Source organism: Rhododendron vialii, chromosome 6a (assembly GCF_030253575.1).
Source record: "Rhododendron vialii isolate Sample 1 chromosome 6a, ASM3025357v1".
In the NCBI taxonomy this organism is placed as follows: Eukaryota; Viridiplantae; Streptophyta; class Magnoliopsida; order Ericales; family Ericaceae; genus Rhododendron; species Rhododendron vialii.
Genome location: NC_080562.1, coordinates 2,383,349 through 2,406,595, shown reverse-complemented (window position 1 = coordinate 2,406,595; position 23,247 = coordinate 2,383,349). Strand labels below are relative to the sequence as shown.

The 23,247-nt window shown below is 39.2% G+C and overlaps 2 protein-coding genes across 2 annotated transcripts; both read left to right on the top strand.

Moving 5' to 3' along the window:
* Positions 1 to 6,985: 6,985 nt before the first annotated feature.
* Positions 6,986 to 8,503, top strand: LOC131329308 (E3 ubiquitin-protein ligase CIP8). The gene has a single exon (XM_058362390.1). It carries the CDS (start codon positions 7,192 to 7,194, stop codon positions 8,260 to 8,262), a length of 1,071 nt encoding a protein of 356 aa, XP_058218373.1. The 5' UTR covers positions 6,986 to 7,191; the 3' UTR covers positions 8,263 to 8,503.
* Positions 8,504 to 13,235: 4,732 nt separating this feature from the next.
* LOC131329504 (DEAD-box ATP-dependent RNA helicase 28) lies at positions 13,236 to 22,759 on the top strand. Its single transcript, XM_058362647.1, has 19 exons — positions 13,236 to 13,639; positions 14,649 to 14,831; positions 14,913 to 14,981; positions 15,159 to 15,265; positions 15,382 to 15,460; positions 15,809 to 15,982; positions 16,620 to 16,768; positions 16,863 to 16,958; positions 17,776 to 17,878; positions 18,025 to 18,087; positions 18,386 to 18,447; positions 18,987 to 19,083; positions 19,725 to 19,843; positions 19,929 to 19,971; positions 20,205 to 20,306; positions 20,505 to 20,603; positions 20,702 to 20,785; positions 21,501 to 21,775; positions 22,233 to 22,759. Exons 1-19 carry the CDS (start codon positions 13,322 to 13,324, stop codon positions 22,246 to 22,248), a joined length of 2,238 nt encoding a protein of 745 aa, XP_058218630.1. The 5' UTR covers positions 13,236 to 13,321; the 3' UTR covers positions 22,249 to 22,759.
* The last annotated feature ends 488 nt before the right edge of the window (positions 22,760 to 23,247 follow it).

Below are 23,247 nucleotides of genomic sequence, written 5' to 3'. Positions count from 1 at the left end.
CTTTGTTCCAACTTCCTGTAACCTCTTACCACTTTGCCGAGGCATAGAACGGATGCAGAGCTCTCGGATCATCTTGGCAATCGATAGCTCGGATCGAATCGATCCGGATGCGCGCGACACCATGTGGTACCCTCTTGGTACCCAAAAATTTGAGAGGGTCCTCGTTCTTATTGGTTGAAATGGTGATAGAATGCTTACCAAAAGTATTACATGGTAAACATGACATTACTTTGTTCAACCAATAAGGAGGAGAGTAATGCTCACCATCTTTTAAGGAGTGTGAACAAAATTGCACTCGTTCGGATCTTAACCAAGCACCGGATGATTTAAATTTGTATTCGATACTCACCGGCTGAATTTTTATTCTACAATTATGTTAATTTTTCTAGAACTAATTACGAAAATATGCGATTTTTATATTTAACATCGTTTTAAAACATTGGTGCTTCTCTTTTGCCTTTTCAACTTCTCATATTTTAGTTTCGGATGTTTGGTTGCTTGCAGGGAAAATGGCTTTTTGCAAAATGAGTTCTCGTTTCTTAATATCCAGGGCAAAAGCCAAAAAGAGGGCCTGAGGTCCTTTTCAACTTCTCATTTTTCACTTCCGATGAGTTAGGCTGTGTTCCACAACCCAAATAAGAACTTATTTTTTGTTGAATAAGAAGGCTTGTTCCCCAAAAAATAAGAAGGAGGTGCTTATTTTTCAGAATTTATATAGGAACCAATGGGTGCCGGAGAGAGAAATTGTATCAGCGGCCGCGCCGGGTCATCTCCGGCCACCGGACGGCCGATCCGAGCCGTCCAAAAATTCTAAAAAAAAAAACCAAGGGGGCCACCGCGGGAATCAACGGCATCCGAGGTGTGTAGGGTGCATGATCCGAGCACCCCTTTTCCGTGTATATATGATCATCACATATACACGGAAAATGGGTGCTCGGATCAAGCACCCTACACACCTCGGATGCAGTTGATTCCTGCGATGGCCCCCTCGGTTTTTTTTTTTGAATTTTTGGACGGCTCGGATCGGCCGTCCGGTGGCCGGAGACGGCCCGGCGCGGCCGCCGATACGATTTCTCTCCGCCGGCGCCCATTATCATAGCAACAGTCTTATTTTTTGTATAAGGCAACTTCAAGCTAAAAAATCATGTGTTTACGCAAATAATTTTCCTATCACTATGGATCTTGTTTGATAGATCTCATTGAGATCTTTAATACGGTGCAAAAAAAAATTGAATTTTTTTTTCATTTACATGATTTTTGAGTTTGAAAATGTGAAAGGAACTTTTTATTTGGGTTTTGTGGAATGACTCTTCTTATTTTTTAAGGAGAAGTGGCAAAATAAGTACTTATTTTTTAAGAAGGTTTCCGGAACGGGGCCTTAAGAGGAGAAAAGTCCAAATTATTTTCTATATTTTGTTTTAGGACTATGTTAGATTACTCATTAAAAGGTTTAGAGCCAAAAATTTATTATGATCATATAAGATAAAATGATCAGAAAAATAAAATCTTCACATAGGTTCAAACGAATTGAAAATTTAAGCAGTTAATTTTTTAATCATATTTTTTAATATATAAAGGGTGTAAAAAGTTTTTTTTTTTTTAGGACAAAAGGTGTAAAAAGTTGTGTGTGTGTTGATACAATTAAAAACGAAAAAATTTAAAAAAATTGATTAAACCATTATTTATACATAGTATATCCCATAATAAATAAACAAGTGCAACATGATAAAAAATCAGGTCATAATTCATTTTCATTACATATCTCCCAAACACTATTAAGTTGCAAAATGCATTCTGCACATATCATCTAAACATTCTACCATATTCAAATTACATTCTGACCAAAAAATCAAAATATTCAAAATAAAAAGCCAAAAATAAGCTCTCAAACACCGCATTGTTGTCTATTGTATGCAAATACAAATGTTGCTGTCTATGTGTTGTGATGTAAGTTGATAAAAACATGTACGGCTATCTTTTTGAAGAATTTTTTTGTCTTTTCTATTGACATAAATCGTTTTTGCCTTTTATATTCTACGCTCCATCCGTCAGAAGAATTTATTGATATCAACTAACTTGTATTTTTTTCACGAATTTTTTTATTTTAGATTTTTCTTTTGCGGACAGGACAATTTTTTTCGAAGCAAAAATAGCAGTAACGTTTTAATATTTATCCACCCAATGATGAAAAAGTACATCGATATCGTTTCCCTAAATTGAGCCCCAAAAAAATATGATTTATTTTTTAAATTTCAAAAGTGATTATTCTACTTTTAATTTTAAGATGAGCGGTCACACCGTAAGCCAGAGTCCTCTCAAATACTATACTTCCCAACCTCTCTATTGCGGAGATAGTGGTCCATAAAATGATTTATTTTTAATAGATTTGGTATAATATCTTAGTCACTTAACTTTTTTGGCACGTACAACCATCAAACTAATAACCTTTTTCTTGTTCGTTCTTCGATTGACGCTAGTGGAGCCGGCTAATGATTTTTGATGGTATGCCTTTAGGAATTTCTGATATTTTCAACTTCATGATTGTATTTCAGGCTGAGCACATCTTCTTCATGAACCCGTTTCACATGTTAGGTGTAACTGGTGTATTAGGTGGCTCTCCATTCAATGCTATTAATCATGCATGGTTCTTTGGTAGTCTATCGTATATCTGCAATCATACATTTTGTGTTTCGCACCTACAACCTTAGGTCCCGTTCCGTTAAAGGAAAAAACTTATTTTTTGAATTAAAGGTGATGTATGTGTTAGAAATTGAACTCCTTATTCAACTCTCAACGCCCTACGGATCTTGAAAACTAGGATCACAGAAATCACAAGCAAATAGAAAATAGTCCTTAACGAATAAGAAAAGAAAGAACACAAGATATACGTGGAAAATCTCAACGCGAGGAAAAACCACGGGAGCCACACCAGTCCACTACAAAATCAAATCAAGAGTACAAGTCTTCTCGCAATCTCTATGAGACTTGCGTTTTCTCTCGCATCTCTCTGTTATCTTTAAAAACACGTTAACCTAATTACATACAAACTACAGAGGTTGGGTCTTATGTGAAAATTACACCCCAAGTCCTTGAAATGTCGCACCCTCGGCTAAACCACTGTTGAAGGTTGTCTGCACCCCTAACAGTATGATGAGAGAATGACATGTCTCCCAAAGCAAAAAATATATACTTAAAAAGTAAGAACCTTAACGGAACTGGGCTATGCAATTTAGTTTGTAATAAAGTGTCGCCGTGTAATAAGCCCGAATACTTAAGTTATATATATATAATAAGAAAAAAGGAATGGGAGATGCTGCCAAGCACCTCGTGCTTGGCATCCGGCCACTCATTTGGGAACGGACGGCTTGTGTCTAATCCGAATGTATAAAAATATCCACCGTCTGTTGTTCGGATTAAGATTCGAGCCGTCCATTATCGCAATGAACAGCTGACTGGGCCGCTCGACGCCGCTGCCATATGCAAAAGAGTACCGAAAATTTTCTCAAAGAGGTGGGCGTTCCGTGTACTGCCCCATTGTTTCTTAACTTCTTCGGTGGGCGCATATGTATTTGCACTTGCTGGGATACTTCATTTGAATCATTTCCCTCGTTTTGTTGCTTGAATTGCTCAGCCTTAACCTTAAAGCATTGGATACTGCTCTTTGATGTCATTCAAAGGGATGCTTATAATTAGAAGCACCGCATAATGCTTTATGATGTCGTGCTTTTTTTTGCCAAACGATATACTCTCCGTCTCAATTTGTTTGTCCAATCTCAAAATTTTAACTTTTTTAAGAAACACAATGACTACACCTAAAAAGATGCAACTTTCCACGGTTACCCTCAACTTTTTTTAAAAAGTTACTTTATGCCACTAAAGAAATGTCAAAAAGGAAAAATTGATTCAATTAGAAGTAAAATAGATAAACATTTTGGGATACTTAAAAGTAAAAAGTGAACAAACAAATCGGGACGGAGAGAGTACATTAGTGGGGATTAGCAGAGTGTTAGTGTGTTAGTCAACAGATGACTCAGAGACTATCCATAGCCCTGAAATCCCAAATCTGCTCTCCATGGGACTCGAACTTTGGTCACCACCGGAGAGAGAGAAGAACAAACCACCTATGCTAGCGTGGTGTTCTTATGATGTCATTCAAAGGGATGTTTATTAGAAGCATTGGAAAATTATTTCCCCTCGTTTTGTAAAATGGTTTCAACATTCCTCTTATATTTGAATTAAAACTCTAATTTTTTTTTCCCCTTGTTTACGTCAATTAGATAGAGGGATGCTATTCACACAGATGAATAGCGTACAAATCATGCACTGATCAAGTTGTGGGGTCCATTACAGGTCCCATACAAACGATCTGATCCGTTCATTAAATTTAAAACATTTTTTCAAGGGCTCTTGCAAAAAATCAGCTCAATCCGATATCAAGAAACACTCGATCCAATCATCTTACTTTTCGTGCAGATCTGAAACTGAACAAAACGTTAGATGATTGGATCAAGTATTTATAGGCATCGGATTGAGCTAATTTTTTAGGGGGGGCCTTTGAAAAAATGTTTTAAATTTAATGAACGGATCGGATCGTTTGTATGGAACCCGTAGTGGACCCGACATCTCGATCAGTGCAAAATCTGTGCATTTTTCATCTGTGCAGGTATCATTTCTGAATTAGATATTCATCATCTTGGTGTTATATGATTGCACATTAATAGCTATAACAAGTGGGTGTATTAATTTTTATTTGTCATCCCTAAACCAGTCCTTGTCTTTTCTTTTTTCTTTTTTCTCGGCTACATTTGTCGCAGGGCCAGCCTAGACACAAGGCGAGGTCTGGGCCTTGGGCATTCAAAAAATTCCAAATTTTTGGGTCGCTCCAATATTTTTACTACTTGGGTTTTATTATAATTCTTTTTAAGCCCAATAAAATAAAGAAAAAAAATGCCCAATTGAAGGTAATGAGTTAGACCAACCCACCATTTCATAAGCCTAAGTGCCAAATCCACCATACCATAACCCAACCCAAGTGCCCAATCCACTTACTCGCCAAACGGATAAAAAGAAGAAAAACGATTTCAAATCCAACTGTCGACTGAGCCCTAAAAATGAAACAAGAGTGATATTCAAGTGATATTAATGCGTTCTTGAGATATTTCAAATCCGACTGTTGATTGATCCCTAAAAATGCAACACGAGTGATATTCAAGTGATACTAATGCGTTCTTGAGATAATATATATTTGCCTATTTGAAAACTTTGTATTTTGTGTTCGTGTGTAATAATTAGTAGAACTTTATATTGGTTTGGTTTTCTTGTATTATGATAGCTGCTGTAAAAATTGTTAAGTATTACTAACTCTTTAAGGGCACACTTTTTTTTTATTAGGCCTTGGGCACTAAAAACCCTTGAGCCGCCCCTGATTTATCGTTGTATTTGCCACTATATCTGTGAGTGTGGTTGTCTCTAGATGCACATGTCTAACCGTTATTAATTGAATCTTTTGCCAGGTAAACCTCTTATTAGATAACAAATTACTAAACAATTACTGTAAAAATTATGTTTATTCTCTTTTAAGTTGGGTGACGGTATTCGCATGCGTTTCGACATTTGGTTAAGAAGATAATATTGATAAACTTTATAGAAATAAAGGAAATATAAAATTGTAAGAGCTAGAAAATCATATCATTAAATCGAAATTTCTCTCATTCATGTTGACCATGGATTTTATATCGAACTGATAATAGGTTCACTATTTTCACATAGTAATAATTCAGAGCTCTCCAGTAGCCCAAGAAACACAAAGGAGTTATACCATCCCGGCCCGGGCTGATCTTTTAGGAAGCCCGCTCCCACCGCGCTCATGAGTCATGACCCGGCTCAATTCATCCCGTGCATAGTACAGATTTTTTTGCTAGTACTCCATTTAGAAATAGAAAGTCAAGCAAATCAAGAAAATTGGATTTGCCAAACCCTAATACTGATTGGAAGATGAAAGGAGTCTATGATTTACCGAACTAGTGGTTCACTCCGTAATGACCACATGGGATCTGGACACAGAGGAGCCATGCCCTAGCTTCCCTGGCTTGATAACATCCCAACACGATCGTGCGGCGGAAAATCACTTGATACGTGGGCACACTAAAATTTAAGTGCAAAAGACCACATGATCGAATCTCAAAACATAATCCCGCGGCTAAAAATGACTTAGTACATGAATACACCAAAAATTCGGTAAAGAGGACCCCATAAAGAATGACTCTCGATTGTCCATTGTCGAGATGAAATTCGAGCCATCAGATGCATGATCCGACTGCTCGGATCGCACACGCCCCCCAGGTTCTAGGTTAGCAGTGCGTAGGACTGTAAACGAGCCGAATCGAGCCGAATATTAGAATACTCAGATTCGTTCGTTAAGTTTTTTAGCGAACTCGAGCTCGAGCCGAACTCAATGAAAATTATGACGAGCCAAACTCGAACCAAGCTTGCCCAGGTTTGGGTCGAACTCGAGCTTGTTTACGAGCCTTAACGATTCAATAATATCATATTTTTATGTTCATATACAGATCTAAAACTGCAAATAAAATTTTCATTATGTACATAAATATGTTCATATACATATAAAAAGATAAAAACATATACATAAGTAAATTTTTAGTAATTGTAAACGTTTAGACTTGTACAAGTTTTAAAATTTTTACTATATAACTATATAAAATCCCCATGATACACATATACTTCAAGTTCGCGAGCCTAATCGAGCCGAATATTGTTGCGTTTATGTTCGGCTCATTTATGAAACGAGCCTAAAATTGAGGCTCAGGTTCGGTTCATTTAATAGACGAATCGAACTCGAACAAGTCTTTACCGAGTCGAGCCTCGAACAGTTCACGTACGGCTCAGTTCATTTACAACTCTAGCAGTGCGTGCCCATTCTTGAAAGGAAACAAGCACAACAATTTGGGACCGAGTGGTATATCCAACACAATTACTGACCGTCCGATTGCCCACATCACTCCTCTTTTCCTACCATCGCTGCACGACGTGCCACCACACCACACCACCCACAATCAATCAAATCTCATCTTCCACCTCCTCTCTCTCTCTCTCTCTCTCTCTCTCTCTCATCAAGTCCTTCCCACTTCGCACGGGATCTTCAGTCTTCTCCTCATATCCATCCAAGTCGCCATGGCCGAATCGCCGTCGCATCACCAAACCCCATCACCACCGACGGAACCCCAGTCGGCACCCGCACCCGATCCGGTCCAACAGTACTGGTGCTACCACTGCGACAAGCGCGTCTCCGTCGAAACCCTAGCCGACCTACCCGACGTCGTATGTTACGAGTGCAAGAACGGATTCGTCGAGGCAATCGCCCACTCCGCCGCCGCCTCCACCGCCCGTCCCCTCCCATCCGATCTGGTCGACGATCCTTCCTTCAGCAGCCAGTTCCTCCAGGTCCTCCGCCTCATCGCCCAGGCCGCGCGTGACGAAGACGCCCCGCCCCCTCCTCCGTCCGAACACGCGGATCCGTCCGACGACGATTATTTACGGATCGAACTTGACGGCTGGGACAACAACAACGATGAAGACGACGACGACGACGAGGATAACGGCGTCATGGTGAGAAACGAAACGGACGACGAAGAAGAAGAAGGAGAAGAGAACGATCGTCGAGACGAGCGCGACGAGAACGAGGAAGACACGCGCAGGCAGAGGCGGGACGTGCTGCGCCTCCGCCTGCGCGACTTGGCCGCGCGTGCGGCGAATCGCCGTAACAGGATTCTTGACTGGGCCGAGATTCTGATGGGCCTGGAGGACCACTCGATCGAGCTGAGGTTACACGCGCCGGAGATGGACGACTACGTGGGGAATCCGGAGGATTACTTGGACGCGGCGGGGTACGAGGCGCTGTTGCAGAATTTAGCGGAGAGCGACGGGAACGGGAGGAGAGGGGCCCCGCCGGCGTCGAAATCTGCGGTGTTAGGGTTGAAGAAACTGGAAATCGTATCGGAAGATGATTGTGTGGCTTGTGCGATATGTAAGGATTCGGTAAATGTTGGGGAAAAGGCCAAGGAAATGCCGTGTGGGCATGGGTACCATGAGGAGTGCATCGTGCCGTGGCTGGGGTCGAGGAATTCGTGCCCGGTGTGTAGGTTTGAGCTGGAGACGGACGACGCGGAGTACGAGCAGGAGAGGAAGAAGAGAGGGATGGGGAGAGCTGCGGGGATCGGTCCTTCGACTTCTAGTCATGGTTAATTTTTGTGGCTTGGGATATTCTCTTGCTTGTACGCGTTTTTAGTGTCGGAATTGAAATAATGCTTTTCTTACTGCTTTAGTCTCTCCTTCTCCCACTTCCTGAAGAAAAAAAGGAATCTTGCTTTTGTGGACTAGAATTTGGAATGTTCTCTTTTGTTTTTCTTTTCGTTTTGCATATGTGGGGTGTAAATAACAATTCACTGAATTTGACGTTGCTCGCTTTAGCAAGTTTAGAATGTTTGCTTGCTGCTGTCTTTGAGTAGTAACCTCCTGATCGTACGAAGTTCTGTGCTTTTTCATGAGATTGCGTTCGGGTTCGGGTTATATGAAAGTAGGTTCGCTGTGCTTTTAATTTTTCTGTTTCTGTTTCGTAGTTGCAATTTCATCTGTATGCTAGTTTCATGAGTTTGTTCCTTACATTTGGATTCTTAGGGAGTAGAAAACCAGTTCTTCAATCCGTTACTTTGACTAGGAGCTTTTAATCCAGGAAATGGACTGAGTGGTAGGATCATGATCATCAATTCATCATGTAGAAAACCATATAGCATTTAGGTTTCAGATAGTAGCTGGTGTTTCTCATGTTTAGTTACTTACATTGCATTGGACAATCATGTGCGTGTTATTGTACCCGCGCAGCACCACATAGATCGCAGTTGTGCCTCTTTGCACAGAATTGGATTTCATGAGAGGTAGAACATGAAAGGGAAACAGAAGGTTATACATTCCTGCGTTACAGTAGCGTCTGAGAAAGTTACATTATGCCTTCTGCTTCTTAAGTCTAGAAAGACTGATCAACTCTCAGTACTTACATGCAATCCAACATTTATTTTCTGCTGTTTAATTCAACGATTGATCAACTTTTAGTGCTATATGTGCAAGCTGGATTGATGTGCAATTGCTCTCTCTGCACAAGCATGCATGCGCACACACACGAGCGCGCGAGTTCACGCGCACAATAAATCACAATTCTGGACCTAGGTTGTAAGCTAAAGGACTTTGAGACCTTTTCTGTTTGCAATACTCGAAGACAATGAGGAAAAATGTGCTTCTTGTCTTGTGGAGTAGATGTTCTTTTCTTTGTTTAGGCGTCCGTGTTAGATAATAATTTACTCAATGGGAAGTGCTGTTATGTTTATAGTAAGTTGAATTTAATTGCTATGTTCTATCAAGATAGATGTCGTCGACTTACGGTTGTTATCGTGGATTCGTGGCAAAATATACTTAGTTTGTGACTTTGTTTCAGCATGTTACGTTTACATGCATGGGCAAAATAGCACGATTGCTCCTCTTGTAAGCTGCAATATTCATTGGTATCCTAGGTTGATTCCTTGCAATCAAATCTTTTTAGCAAGTGATGTCCCTTTGCAGCATCAGTGATGGCAATTATGTAAAAGTAACAGACAGGTTTGCGCTGCGTATGCTGAAAGAGATGTGGGGGAAGTTTGATACATAAGAAGTTTCAGTAGGATGAAAACCCTTTTTACTGCTCTATTAAAGATGGGTCAATTCTCTCTTATATGCATGCAATCCTTTGGTTTCTTCTAACTGGAGCTCAATACGTTGTATCCAATTTTGTTTGTGCCGGTATGCTGGTACATTGTTGGTCATGATCACCCTTCCCGCTTAAAATTCTCTAGTGATCCTGTGGTCGAAAATGTACCTGGACACCAGCACTAGCTTGTTGGGTACAGAGGATTTGAGGGGCTTCAAACTGTCTGAGTAATGGAGAAATGCAGTTGACGTCTCTCTCACTCTCTCTGGATTCAATTCGAACATCTATTCTGTTTGTGATGGCAGGGATGCAAGTAGGCCTGTCAATGGGCCGGATCCGATCCGGATCCGACAGATCCGGATCCGGATCCGAATCCGATAAGACACAATCCGATCCGGATCCGATAAGACTCAAATCCGATAGCGAGAATCCGGATCCGAATCCGAAAAATCCGGATCCGATCCGAAAATCCGAATCCGATCCGGAAACTTTTTTTACTTCAAAAATTTTAGCCAAAAAAAAATATATTTTTCAAAAAAATACAATTTTTTTTTTCAAAAAAAAATTATTTTCAGAAAAAAAAATTAAAAAATTTAAAATAAAAAATAAAAATAAAAATACAACTTCTTAAACATTTTTTTTTTCAAAATAAAAATTTTACTATTTTTTTAAAAAAAATTAAAATTTTAAAAAAAAATAAAGTTCGGATTCGGATTGATAACGGATTTAATCCGATCCGATCCGGATCCGATCCGGATCCGTATTGAATTACCGGATCCGGATTATCGGATTATCGGATCGATGTTATCGGATTCGGATCCGGATCCGGATCGGATTTTCCGGATCGGATCCGGATCGGATCCGGTCCATTGACAGGCCTAGATGCAAGTCAGTTTAATCACCTTATGGGTATCTTTGTCAACAAGATATTAAGGTGAAAGTTCTGTCCCTCTGACCTCAGTCGCGTTTCTCTGAAGTATCACAGAGACATTATGCAATCTGTATTCACAGGGACCTCCTGTCATGGTGAAAGAGGCAAGAGAAGATTGCAATGTAGTTGCGGGGAAGGCTACATGCACAGATTTTTTACACAATTCCGGACACAGTTGGAACCGTGGATGCACACGAGCTCATATGCATCCAACGGTTCTGGACACATTTGTGTCCGGAGTTGGGTAAAAAAATCCGTGTTGCTAGACTTTCCGATGTAGTTGCAATATCTATGTTCACATTGTACTTCTTGTTTTGGCAATCAATGGTGCTTGAACCGCAAACATTGCACCATTAAATGTGTGTGAGCCCCACACTTATCAGTTTGTGTATTTGTTTGTGCATGTGTTTGTGGTTATAGAATTATTGTTTTTTTTTTTTTTTGGGTCAAGAGGAAAATGGTTATAGAATTATTGTTTGACTATTGCAATTCCATTACAAGTGTTCAAGAGGGCTAACATCTATGTCCCTTTCCTCTCGCAATGGGGGCTACTGTATTGTGAGAGGAGGGGGATATATACCCATTACATAAAATGCCCTTCGAAGACTAGAATATTGTTTCTATACCTAGTGTGACACGAGTACTGTCCCTATCAAATCAGAATTCTGCTCAGTGATTATGTTTGGCCTTCACCAAGGATATGTTGTGGCGGGGCTTTTGATTTTTATATATAAATCGAGTTTATTTCTGGACAAAAAAAGAAAAAAAAAAAAGCTGAACGAATCATGATTGGCGAACCAGAAAATGAAATCTTTCGATTAGAAGCTGAAAATAGTTCATTAGAAATTATTAATTTTCTGTAAAAATCAAACATTTTTTTGACATTTCAAACAATTGAGGTGCGCATACGAAATTGTAAGATCGTTTCGTTTCTTTCTTTGCATTCTCTTCCCTGCATCTGAGCTTCAAAGCTGCATGCCAGTCATAAGGGAAAAAATCTTTTAAATTTAGAATGGACAATGGAGTTGTTATTGTTTAGGCATCCAAAAGGACTTCCTAATAAGTTACACTTCCGTATCCACGGGGACGGTGATCATAATTCCTCGATTACTAGGGAGACAATCTCATCCGAATAGATGGATACCCGAATTGACCCGCACAAATTGAGCTGGTTTTTACCCACTTTTTAACCATGGTTTTGGATTGTAGTTTATTCACACATACGCCCTCATATATAGTTTGTAGAAGCAGTCTTTAGAGAACTGCTTGGGCGTTTGGTAGAGAAATTTATGCATGATTTTGTTGTTCTTTTCTTCTTCTCCTAGCGCTATTGTGTAAGGAACGTCAAACTGGAGGAAGGGAATTCCTTAAGATGGGATGGGATGACTCCAGCCACTGGAACATATATAGAACGGTACACATAAGTAGGTGTTTCGTACCGTCCCAAATACCGATCGAGTTTTTTTTGTACTTTTGTTTGTTTTTTTTTTAAGTAGTTTATAGTGTTGATTGTTAATTCATACTAGCTCTCTCTTTTTTTTGATTTTTACAGGACAATAAAATCGTGTAAAGGAAGGCCAAACAATTTTTCCAACTTCGGAGTAAGCCTCCTTGATGTACTTATTGTACTTTTATGTGCTTGTTAATACTACTATTTTCTTTTTCTTTTCGATCGTACATGGAGGACGAGTCGATTTACTCCATTTCAAGGTATGTGAGTCGATATCTAATCATTGATATCTGCTTTCTTCCAGTGTGTGTACACTCTTTGTTGTATTCTCAATCTCGGAGAAAATGATTTTCAGTTTCTCTTTGATTTCATTTTAGTTTTGAATAAATATGCTATAAAAATATTTGTGCTTTATGAGTATCCGAAATCACACAAACAATAGCGTATAGCAACCTAAAAGGTACATAAAGCGCAAGACTGTGGAGGGCGTAGCAACATGCCTGCTTAGTTTTTTGGAATTGCAGTCTTAAAGTGTTCGACAATTTTAGTTAAATTGAACAAATACGCTCACGTATTTTTGATTGTTTGTTTTTGAATTGCTAAATAAATCTGTGAACGAAGAGTGTGATTTTTTTACGTTTTGTTCGGGTTTTTAAATCTACTTCGTTTTGTGAATGAAGAGTGTGATTTTTTTACGTTTTGTTTGGGTCTTTAAATCTACTTTGTGCATATAATAGGCTCTATGCTAGCATGTTATATACGTAATTGCTTTCATTTATATGCACATCAAAACAGAAGTGATACCCGTCAGATACAGTTACAGTCTAGGTGATATAAAACTCGTCAATTTCGGTTTCGGTTCAGTTTTGGTTGCAATATTTCCAGTTTCGAATTTGGAACAAACCTGAACCGAACCCATCCGCTGCCATCCCTAGACGACGGTTGCTAGTTCTTTGACCCACATACGAATGTAGTAGGGTTTTATTTGTCCAAATTAGGAACTGAAGGTTAAAATTGTTACTAGGGCAGACCTTTTGGGTTCTATATGCAATTTTCCAATAACTCAGGGAAACTGAAGGTTAAAAAATGCCATACGTTCAAAACCCTGCGCCTAAAACCTAACACACACACTCGCCTCCGCTTAAACCTCTCAATTCTGAACCAGATAGCTCTGCAACTGCCGCACATGGAGGAAAACGGCTTCATGTTCGACCCCCCCAGCGACGAAGAACTGGAGCTCGAGCTCGAAAGCAACGAGGAACAAGAAGACGACGAGGAAGAAGTGGATGAAAGAAGAGCCCTAGGTCATCAGAAACCCAGCAAGCCATCGCAATCGCCGTGGGACTTCGCTTCCTACTCCGAATCGGTCGCCGAAGAGCACGCCCGACGCAGCACCACCTCCATCGATTTCAAGATCTCCAAGCACCGCTCCTCCGCCCCTTTCCCCGCCGCCGCCGCCGAAGACGCAGAGGATGACGCCGACGATTCCGAACCTGACCGACAAGTAAGCACGATTCAGATTCTTAAGTTGCTCATTCTTCGTTGAAATTAATCCATACTACCCTTAGTTACATAATGCGGTGCGCTTGCGGAAGCGAAAGCTATCTTCGGAAAACATGCTAAAGTGTTAAATTCACAAGAGCAAGGATTGAGATTGAGTGCACGAGCGAAGGGTGTACTAATAAAGGATTATGCGACTAAGGTGCACATGCGGGTGGAAGACATGCTAAAGTATTAAATTGGCAAGACGAGCGAAGGTTATACTTAAGGGTTATGTGACGAAGATACTCCCAAAAGATTGTCCTCTCTGCAAAACATTAAATTATGAATAATGCATTTTGGTTAAAAAAAACAGAATTTTGGCCGCTAGTTACTGAATATCAGTGATTTCTTTTAATTTATCAAAAAAGTTTGAATTTTTCTTGATAAAAATGCATTTTCTTTAAGTTCGCATATTTTGGAACGGGGGAGTATTATTTAGGGAGATTTTCAGCCCAATCTTATGCTATAGATATCCTATTTATAGCCTGTTTGGATCGAATGATTTGGTAAGAAACAGTTGAACGTTTTAATCTCTTGCTAATAGCTGAGAATGGCAAAGCAAGTTAAGGTCAAAGTTCACAATTTTTGTCGTCAATCGTATACATTCCCATGAATAAAATAGTCTACCTAGAGCGCCCATAGGATTACATGTTTATTCTAGGCTCATGCATTTTGAGAATTATTGCTGCTTGGGGAAAATTTACAGTTTTGAGCATTTGAGGATCTTTATTTTAAGCATATAGTCATTGCTAGATGTAGAACAGTTTTTTGTTTGGAGAAGTGTATGGAAACTTGTTACGAAAATTATTGCTAATCCTAATACCATTGAAATCGTGCTTATATATGCCAAAACCATATCCCCCTTTTTGAAAAAAGGACTTTTTGGTCTTCATACGTTACTCATGGAATATTCAATTACCACATCCCCATATAGGATGATCAAGTAAATTTCTAAATCGTGTATTTTGTAGGAGGATTACAGACCTGATGACGGCGATGACGTGGCTAACACCACTGCAGGTGAGAGTAAGGCGTTCTTTGCGTCGTCTGAAGGAGCCTCGTTTCATGCCAGCTCGTTCATGGAGCTTAATCTGTCTAGGCCATTGCTTCGAGCTTGCGAAGCATTGGGCTACTTCAAGCCTACACCTATACAGGTCTTCTTCTACCTGCAGCTTCATTTATTTTCTTCCTTATGCTTAACTTTCGTGTAGTGAATTATTGTCTTTGGTTTGAAGGCAGCTTGCGTACCACTGGCCTTATCGGGGCGTGACATATGTGGGAGTGCTATTACTGGCTCTGGAAAGGTATGCTGTAGTTGTCAATCCCAATATGTGTTTGCGCTATCGGAGTTTCATGAGTTTGTTTTAGACTAAGACGAGTTTATGAGGTTAATTTGAGGAAGTAAAGTATTGAAGCACTAGATGATAGGTGGCAAATGGCAATAAGGTGAAAGTAACTTATTCTGGTGTTTTTTTCAACAGACTGCTGCATTTGCTTTACCTACTCTCGAGAGACTGCTGTACCGTCCAAAACGTGTTCCGGCAATTAGAGTTCTTATTCTCACACCAACTAGGGAGTTGGCTGTACAGTGAGTGCTTTTGTATCCAAGTTATCTTTATAGGGTTACTATGATTAAATTAGTGTTGTATGTACATTTTATATTCATTGATGAAACCATATTAAGTTTCAAACAATTTCTTACAGGGTTCACAGTATGGTTCAAAAAATTGCTCAATTCACGGATATTAGATGCTGTCTGGTAGTAGGTGGGCTATCTACAAAGGTTTGTATTTAAAGATTTTTAATGGTTTTGTTCCATTTAAACCTGGTTTTGGTAATATCAAATTATCAATGCCTCTTGGGATGGGAAAAAATGCTTTTAGTTTGGGGGAATTGAGATTATCGTTTTTCGTCTATCTAAAAATGCTAGAATGGAAAGCAACGATGCCTTTTCCCTTACCGGTAAACGATGCCTTTTCCCAAACACACACACACCCACACCCACGAACTCACGATCTGCTTCTAATAGGCATTTTGTTGGGATGGGACATCCTTTTCCAGGTACTCATATCATTTGAATTTTCTGGTTCTGTCTGTAAAACGGTTTTTATTGATCCTGAATATATTTCAGACACAAGAGACAGCGTTGAGATCAATGCCAGATATTGTTGTGGCTACTCCAGGACGCATGATAGATCACCTGCGTAATTCTATGTCCGTGGATTTGGATGATCTTGCAGTTTTGATCCTTGATGAGGCAGATCGCCTTCTGGAGCTTGGGTTCAATGCTGAAATTCGTGAGCTGGTATATTCCAAGTTCAGGTTTTTCTTCTTTTGCACTTGACATGCATGATAGATAAATGTGATTGTAGTGGTTGTAATATACTCATTTTATTCACTGATGGTGTATGGTTTTCTCTATCTTGCTAATAAAATTTGCTTGATAAATTTGCTGATGCCTACAAATCATATTTACAACTAAAGAATAAGTGCTTGACATATTTGATTGTTTTTACATTGAAACTGTGTAGTGTGGACCAATCAATAACTAGTATGTCCCCAAAACTAATAAAGTCACATGTCAAGTATGACAAGGGCATTCCCTTCAGATTATGAAACTCAGAATGCTTATAAGTTGACAAAGATTCTCCTTTTTTTTTTTTGTGACAAGGATTCTCCTTGGAATGTGCTTCATGCCTACAGTTCATTGCTAAGTAAAGTGGTACAGGATTTGAAAGCTTGTGGCTATCTCATTTTCCGATTGTCTTAGGACCCTTATCATTACTGTTTTTCATAGGCTTGAAACTCTGTCTGAGTCCAATGCAATCCATAGGCTGCTGATCTCAGCTTGTTAACAACCATGCTCATAGTTTAACATTTGCATGCAGCCCTAACCAAAATCTCCTGTTTATGTCTCATTTTTCTTTCTTGTATTTTTTCAGGTTAGATTGTGCCCTAAACGAAGACAGACCATGCTATTTTCTGCTACCATGACTGAAGAAGTTGATGAACTTATCAAGCTTTCTCTGACCCGACCGCTGCGCCTCTCTGCTGACCCATCCACAAAAAGGCCTGCAACATTGACTGAGGAGTAATACCTCTTACTTATATGGTCCCTTAGCTTTTGCTGGAAGTGTTAAAGTTTAAACTGACGGACACACTAACTGTTGATTTCTTGTGTGCAGGGTGGTTAGGATACGCCGAATGCTTGAGGTGAATCAAGAAGCAGTCCTTCTTGCTTTGTGCTCCAAGACTTTCACATCTCAAGTGATAATATTCAGGTGTGCGACATTGTTAAACATATTGTCACTGGTTGTCTTTGTATTTGAGAAGGAATCATATTGTGGTTTGGTCTTTCTCTTAATATGGTATTTTCATTCATTTTGAGTGCAATTATGAACATATTTAGGTCTGTTTAGACGAAGTGTATCGATTGAGTGGAAACAAGCAGAATATACAAAAACGAGCTAGAGATATGAGTGTATGGTGTCTGATTTTATTGTTGCTTGATAGTAACAGCCCAATCAGATTTTGTTTTACATAGGAGGTTAGAGGAGTTCTATACATAAAGGTATTGGCATGAACACTGAACCACCTTGATGGTCGTATACCTAGCCCCTAATTCACAAAGTAGGTTGGAGTTTGATTTGAAATGATTCAAAGATCAATGTTGATTTTGAAGATTCAAGGTTTAAACGACTTTCTGAAGATAATGTGTTGCAACTTCCATTTTGAATCCATATTCCATCCTTATGGAAACATGAAACGCAAAGGAGACTTGCATCATGAACACCATTCTAGTCATTAGAAGAGAGGGGAACATGAAACGCCATTGTTTAGCAATTTTTCAGAAGTCATGTTTTTAGCTGTATAGTTTGCTTTAAGTTGATCAAAACTTCATATTCCACATCACCTCGCACAGGTGCATGCATAGGACCTTAGGGTTATCAACTTATCAATATAATTGGGAGGTTAACAAAGTCAAAAATGAAACAAACGAGAGTCTCTTCATTCACTTGCAATTTCTCTCATTATTTATTCCTTTCTTCTACTGATGTGGTCTCCGGGATTCCATTGTTTTTACTTTTCCATTGGCAGTGGCACTAAGCAGGCTGCACATAGGCTGAAGATTTTGTTTGGATTATTTGGGTTCAAAGCTGCCGAACTCCATGGAAATCTTACTCAAACCCAACGTCTTGATGTGAGTTGCTAGTTATGTTTATTGTTCTCCCTTGTTCGCTCCCCATTCCGCCTCCAGAATAAATTAAACAAAAAATTGAAGGCAAAAAGCTGATTTCTATTAACCTTATGTTTGTGCTAATGTCTTATGCTTGGTCTTCTGTACAGGCACTGGAGGTTTTCAGGAAGCAACAAGTGGATTTTCTTATTGCAACTGATGTTGCTGCTCGTGTAAGATGAGATTCTTCAACCCAGTGTACTCCTACACTGCCCCCATCCCATCCCAAACCAAGTAAATAGAGTAATATTAAAGTAACATGATAAGAAAAGGGGGATATTAGGATTTATGCCTTGGATGGAAATTTATTTCCTATTTGTTTGAACCTTTGTAAACAGTTTTGTAACCAAAATTTGTGTAGAATCACTTGTTTAACCAACTTTTGATGATCATCTATGAAGTTCACTTTTCAATCTATGTTCCAGTACTGACAAGATGTGTGGCAGCTTATGACTTGTTTGTCTTCTGTAGGGACTTGACATAATTGGCGTTAAAACAGTTATAAATTTTGCATGCCCCCGAGACCTTACTAGGTATACCTTGTCTTTTCCTTGTTACTTTTGAAACTTTGAATTGTTGATTGCTCCATCACTTTCACATCACAGTTTAATTTTCTGCTTTTCATGGTGTGCATACTCTTGCTATCTATGTAACATTTATTTGGTCATCTAAATCCACCCCCTTCTTCGTGGATGGGGCAGGATCCATTTTAGTTGATTACTGTGTTATAAACTTATATTTGTTTTTGCAAGTTCATTTGTTGATTTCTTTTGGGATCATACCCTCTGTGTAGTTTAAGGTAATCATGTCTGTCCTTATCTCAATGCATTTTCTCCTTGGCCTATCTATATTCATTTTACCACCCTGAAATGTGGATCAAATTACTCCTCATGAGAGGCACCTATGACAAACATGACCATACCATCTCAAATGGCTCCTCATTTTATTTTGAGTTGCTGTCACTCCTAATTTTTTTGTAAATTAGTTTTTCTCTCTTGCCACCGTGGCATATTTAGCTTAGTTCAGAATGGCTTCAGCATTTCACCTTTTCCCCTTTTGTTCTTTTATGCAGCTATGTTCATCGAGTGGGTCGCACAGCAAGAGCCGGTAGGGAAGGATATGCTGTTACATTTGTGACCGATAATGATCGGTCCCTCTTGAAAGCCATTGTGAGTCATCACATTCTTCATCATGTCTAGTTAACTTCTTATGGGTTCTATTAATTCTGTTTACGTAGTGGCTTATGCTTCTCATTAGTCTAACTCTGGAAATTTTGTCGCCATTGTAAGCATTATATAGAAGGGATCTCTAGATTGTGGTCGAGAATTCTCATTCTTGAACTTTATCTTTTAAGATTTCACTGCAAAAAATCATTTTGTTCTTCATTTTACTGAAGATCAGTATTGTTTAAGAATTCAATTCTGACAAAGATGCAAACAATTGTCTTATCTTGTTCTTCTTTCAGTCCCTGAACCATAACTAGATCTGTTTCTTGTAGTTTTTATTGGATCTCAAATCAACTTGTGTTTGTCGCTTGTTCTTTAATCTTTTTGGCCATGTTGACATCATCTGGGTGATCATGCTTCCCATGAGTTGTGGAACTCTGGTCCCTGTGGTTGCTCTCTTACTTACGTGAAATTAATAAAAAAAAGGTTGAATGTTGGTGGGAATACGGTGGCTGTAGCTTCCCGTGGTTCATACCATATGCGACTTCATTAGCAGTTTAAAACTCCTGTGAATAGGCATATTGTGCTGAATCTGCTGACAGATGGTGACTGAGAGTTATCGTCTTGTGGTTTTATGGTAACAGGCGAAGAGAGCTGGTTCAAAGCTGAAGAGCCGGATTGTTGCAGAGCAATCTGTGACTAAGTGGTCACAGAACATTGATCAGATGGAGGATAAAGTGGCCGCAGTGCTGCAAGAAGAGAGGTTCTCATTTCATCAAATATCAGTTTGTTTCCGTAATTACTGTCCCCTTCTATGTTAAATTATCCTTTTTTTGTGGTTTATGCAGGGAAGAAATGGCTCTGAGAAAAGCTGAAATGGAGGCAACAAAGGTTTTCATCCCCATTCTCTGCATGTTTTGTTACCCATATATATTGCTAAAGGCAGTTGACTGACTTAGATTAGTGGTATTGTTTTGTTAGTCATTGGCACTAAGTTCAATGTTGTGAATTCTGGAACAGATGCCATGAATGCTTTGCGCCAAATTGAAAACTTTTCTTTTACACAATCTTTTGCTGAAAGCTATAAGTATTTATTGTAACATACATTCTTAATCACTTCACAGGCAGAGAACATGATTGCTCATAGAGATGAAATCTACTCACGCCCTAAAAGAACCTGGTTTGTTACAGAGCAGGAGAAAAATGTTGTAGCTAAGGCAGCAAAGGTAATTTTTTGTTACACAATGTCGTTGAATACTGGATTCATTTGAAGTTCCATCTTCCATGTATGGTTTTCATGTCCTCCCCTAATATGTTTGATATGAGCTGGAATTTGTTGATGTCCAAGGTCCATAACACCATTAGTTGTTTCCAAACGTGATTGAATGACTGTTGATGAGAAAGTCGGAAATCCCTTTTTACAGGAATCTGTGGACAAAGGAAAAAGCTCCGGAAATGAGGTTATTAGTGCCCAAGAAGCGGCTGACCTTAAGATGAAGGAAAAGAGAAAGAGAGAGCGTGAGGTGCTTGTTCTGGACAGTTCATTTACATCTTTCAAATAAAAGATTGCATGGAGTAACTCAAATGATTTAGTACTCACTCGGCTATTTTTGTTAATTAGAAAAATCTCCCGAGGAGGAAAAGAAGGAAACTGGAAGCAGCTAGAGAGAGATTGGATGACGAGAATGATGATGAAGAGTTGCAAGTATGTACCTCACTCTTTTCTCTGTTTTCGTTTGAGAGTATGTTATTGCAGTATGTTTTTGCCTCCTGGATAATCACTTACATGCATTTGAGGGGAGAACTGAGTAATATAGGGCTTTATGTTAAGTTTATGGCTATAATGCCATTTTTGTAAATCTTCAATCAAGAATGTTCTACTGTTGAACCTAGAGTGTGTAAATCTCAATCAAGAATGCTCTACTTTTGAACCTAGAGTGTATAGTTCCTTCTACAGTAATATTGATATTATATCACTGAGCTCATATTGGGGAATGGGGATGTTGTGGGGTAGTTTGGTCCTTTTCGTAGGCTTCTCCAGTTCTGGGGTCCCTCTTCGATAAATGAACTGCACAAGCAATTCTACTGTCATCCAGGTGGCACCAAGCTGGTGCAGGTTGGGCCTATCAGAGCCCAGAACTCAACTAGCCCAAAGATGACCCATGTTCTCCATGCGGCAACCTGGGCTGTGGTGGTGAGCCCAGTACTTTGGAGCTAGTTAGCCTCTTCAACAGGTCGGTCATAGGATCAGGCATCCTTTTCAACGGGCCTTGGGCCTAGCCCAATGAGTTTAGCCCATCAACAGATTATTCAGCCCTCCACAATGGACATGCTTTCAAGTCTTCTTAGTCAAGTAGGTTTTTTGTAAGCCATGCATTCCAAGACAGTTGAGTTATTAATATTAATATTTGTACTTGCAGGGACATGGGAAAAATAAGAAAGAAAAATCTGGGATTTCCCTCATTGACCTGGCTTATCGACGAGCAAAAGCAGTGAAGGCTGGGAAGAAGGCAGCCGATGCAGGTAAGATTGTTCAGAAGAAGAACAAGCAAGTGAAACGGCCTTCACAAACAACCCAATCAAGGACAGGGGAGATGCATGAGCTCTTCCAGAGTGAGATGGGTGAGAAAAAGCAGAAAAGAAACCTTCGTGGAGGTGGTGGAAAGAAGAAGTCCTCGTTTAAGAGCAAGTCACGGTATGCATTTTGTTCCGGAGTTCCAATTTACCAAAATAATCCTTGTTTTGCATGTGTTAGTGTTCATATCATATGAGGTATAAGAGTTAGGGGGCTCGGTTTCTTTGTATTATTATATCATCTGCAGTTGTATGTTACAGTGCTAGCCTAATTGGTTGGCCATAATCCTTCAGTTCTCCTATGGTAGGCTATTTATTGGGCAATAACCCTTAAATTCTGACCTGTGGTAGGTTCACTGCGTTGAATACGTTCTGCTGTCATATGTTACCTTAATACAAAGGAGTTCTCTTTAGCATGAACTTGGAGGAAAATTATAGTTTCTCAGATTTTTTGGAGATTGGGATTGAATTCTGGGTGAAGGGTTAGTTCCTGGGTTTGTTTTGTGCTTGATTATGATGTAGTTTTTGTCATAAATAGTTGGATAAGCGTTTCTTATACTGTCTTTGATTTTCTGCAGGTACAAGCGGAGGTAGTATTGTCGAGAGAAATTGTTGCGATCACTTTGAAGTGCCTCAGAATTGGTTCTGAATCCATGCTAGTATTTTAACGCCGGAAAAGAATGTACCACCACTTTGTCCATCTTCTTTGGTTACAGGAGGAGAGATACCATCATTGAGCAGGCAATCTAACTTTGTTCTTATAGTACAAGGGGTTTGAGGCATCAGCAATAGACGGAGCGGGGTTGGGACTATCAATTTAGCTACAACTGCCGTCAGGGGAAGGGATATTTGTTGGATTTTCGTGCAAATATTGTAAACAGCTTTTCATAGTTTTCTTATGCAGTACTGTATCTTTATTTAAAGTTATAAGAAGTAGGCAATGTGTCTTTAACTACAGAGAATCCAAGACCCGGTTGATTGGGAACGTAGTAACCTCTTTATTTTCATATTTTTCTTATACTTGGTGAAATTCCTGATGTACTTTTTGTCAACTCAAAGTATTGGAATCAACACGTATCTCGCCTGACTTTGCCTTTTGTGTTCCTACAGATGAACTCTCTATAGGGGTGTTTCCGGTAGTGAAAAATTTGTTGATTTTTATTTGTGATCGAAAAGTTTAGGTGTTTCCGATAGTGAATAAGTTGATAGATTTGTGAGTAGAGTTACTGTAGTAAAAATAGTTTTTGTCTGACAACTTTTTTTGTTAATGGAAACAAGACGGTAAAATGTTGAAATTTTTTTTGTTTGTGTAAACGAGATGGTAAAATGCGTTGAGTTTTTAGTGTTTTTTGTAAGTGGAAACGGAGAATCTTTTTTGTTGAACAGCCGGAACTGGCCAGTGCTATCTTCATTGCAATGTGAACTAGTTTAATAATTCAGATCAAATTTGCGGGACTTGAAAAAATACCGGTCGTTCAAATGCGAATCCTACAAAATTTTGATATTATTGAGTAATTGCAATAAACCTACCTTAAACTTTGGTATATTTTCGTGGTACCCCTGAATGTCTAGAACTCAACCCCTTTATGATAG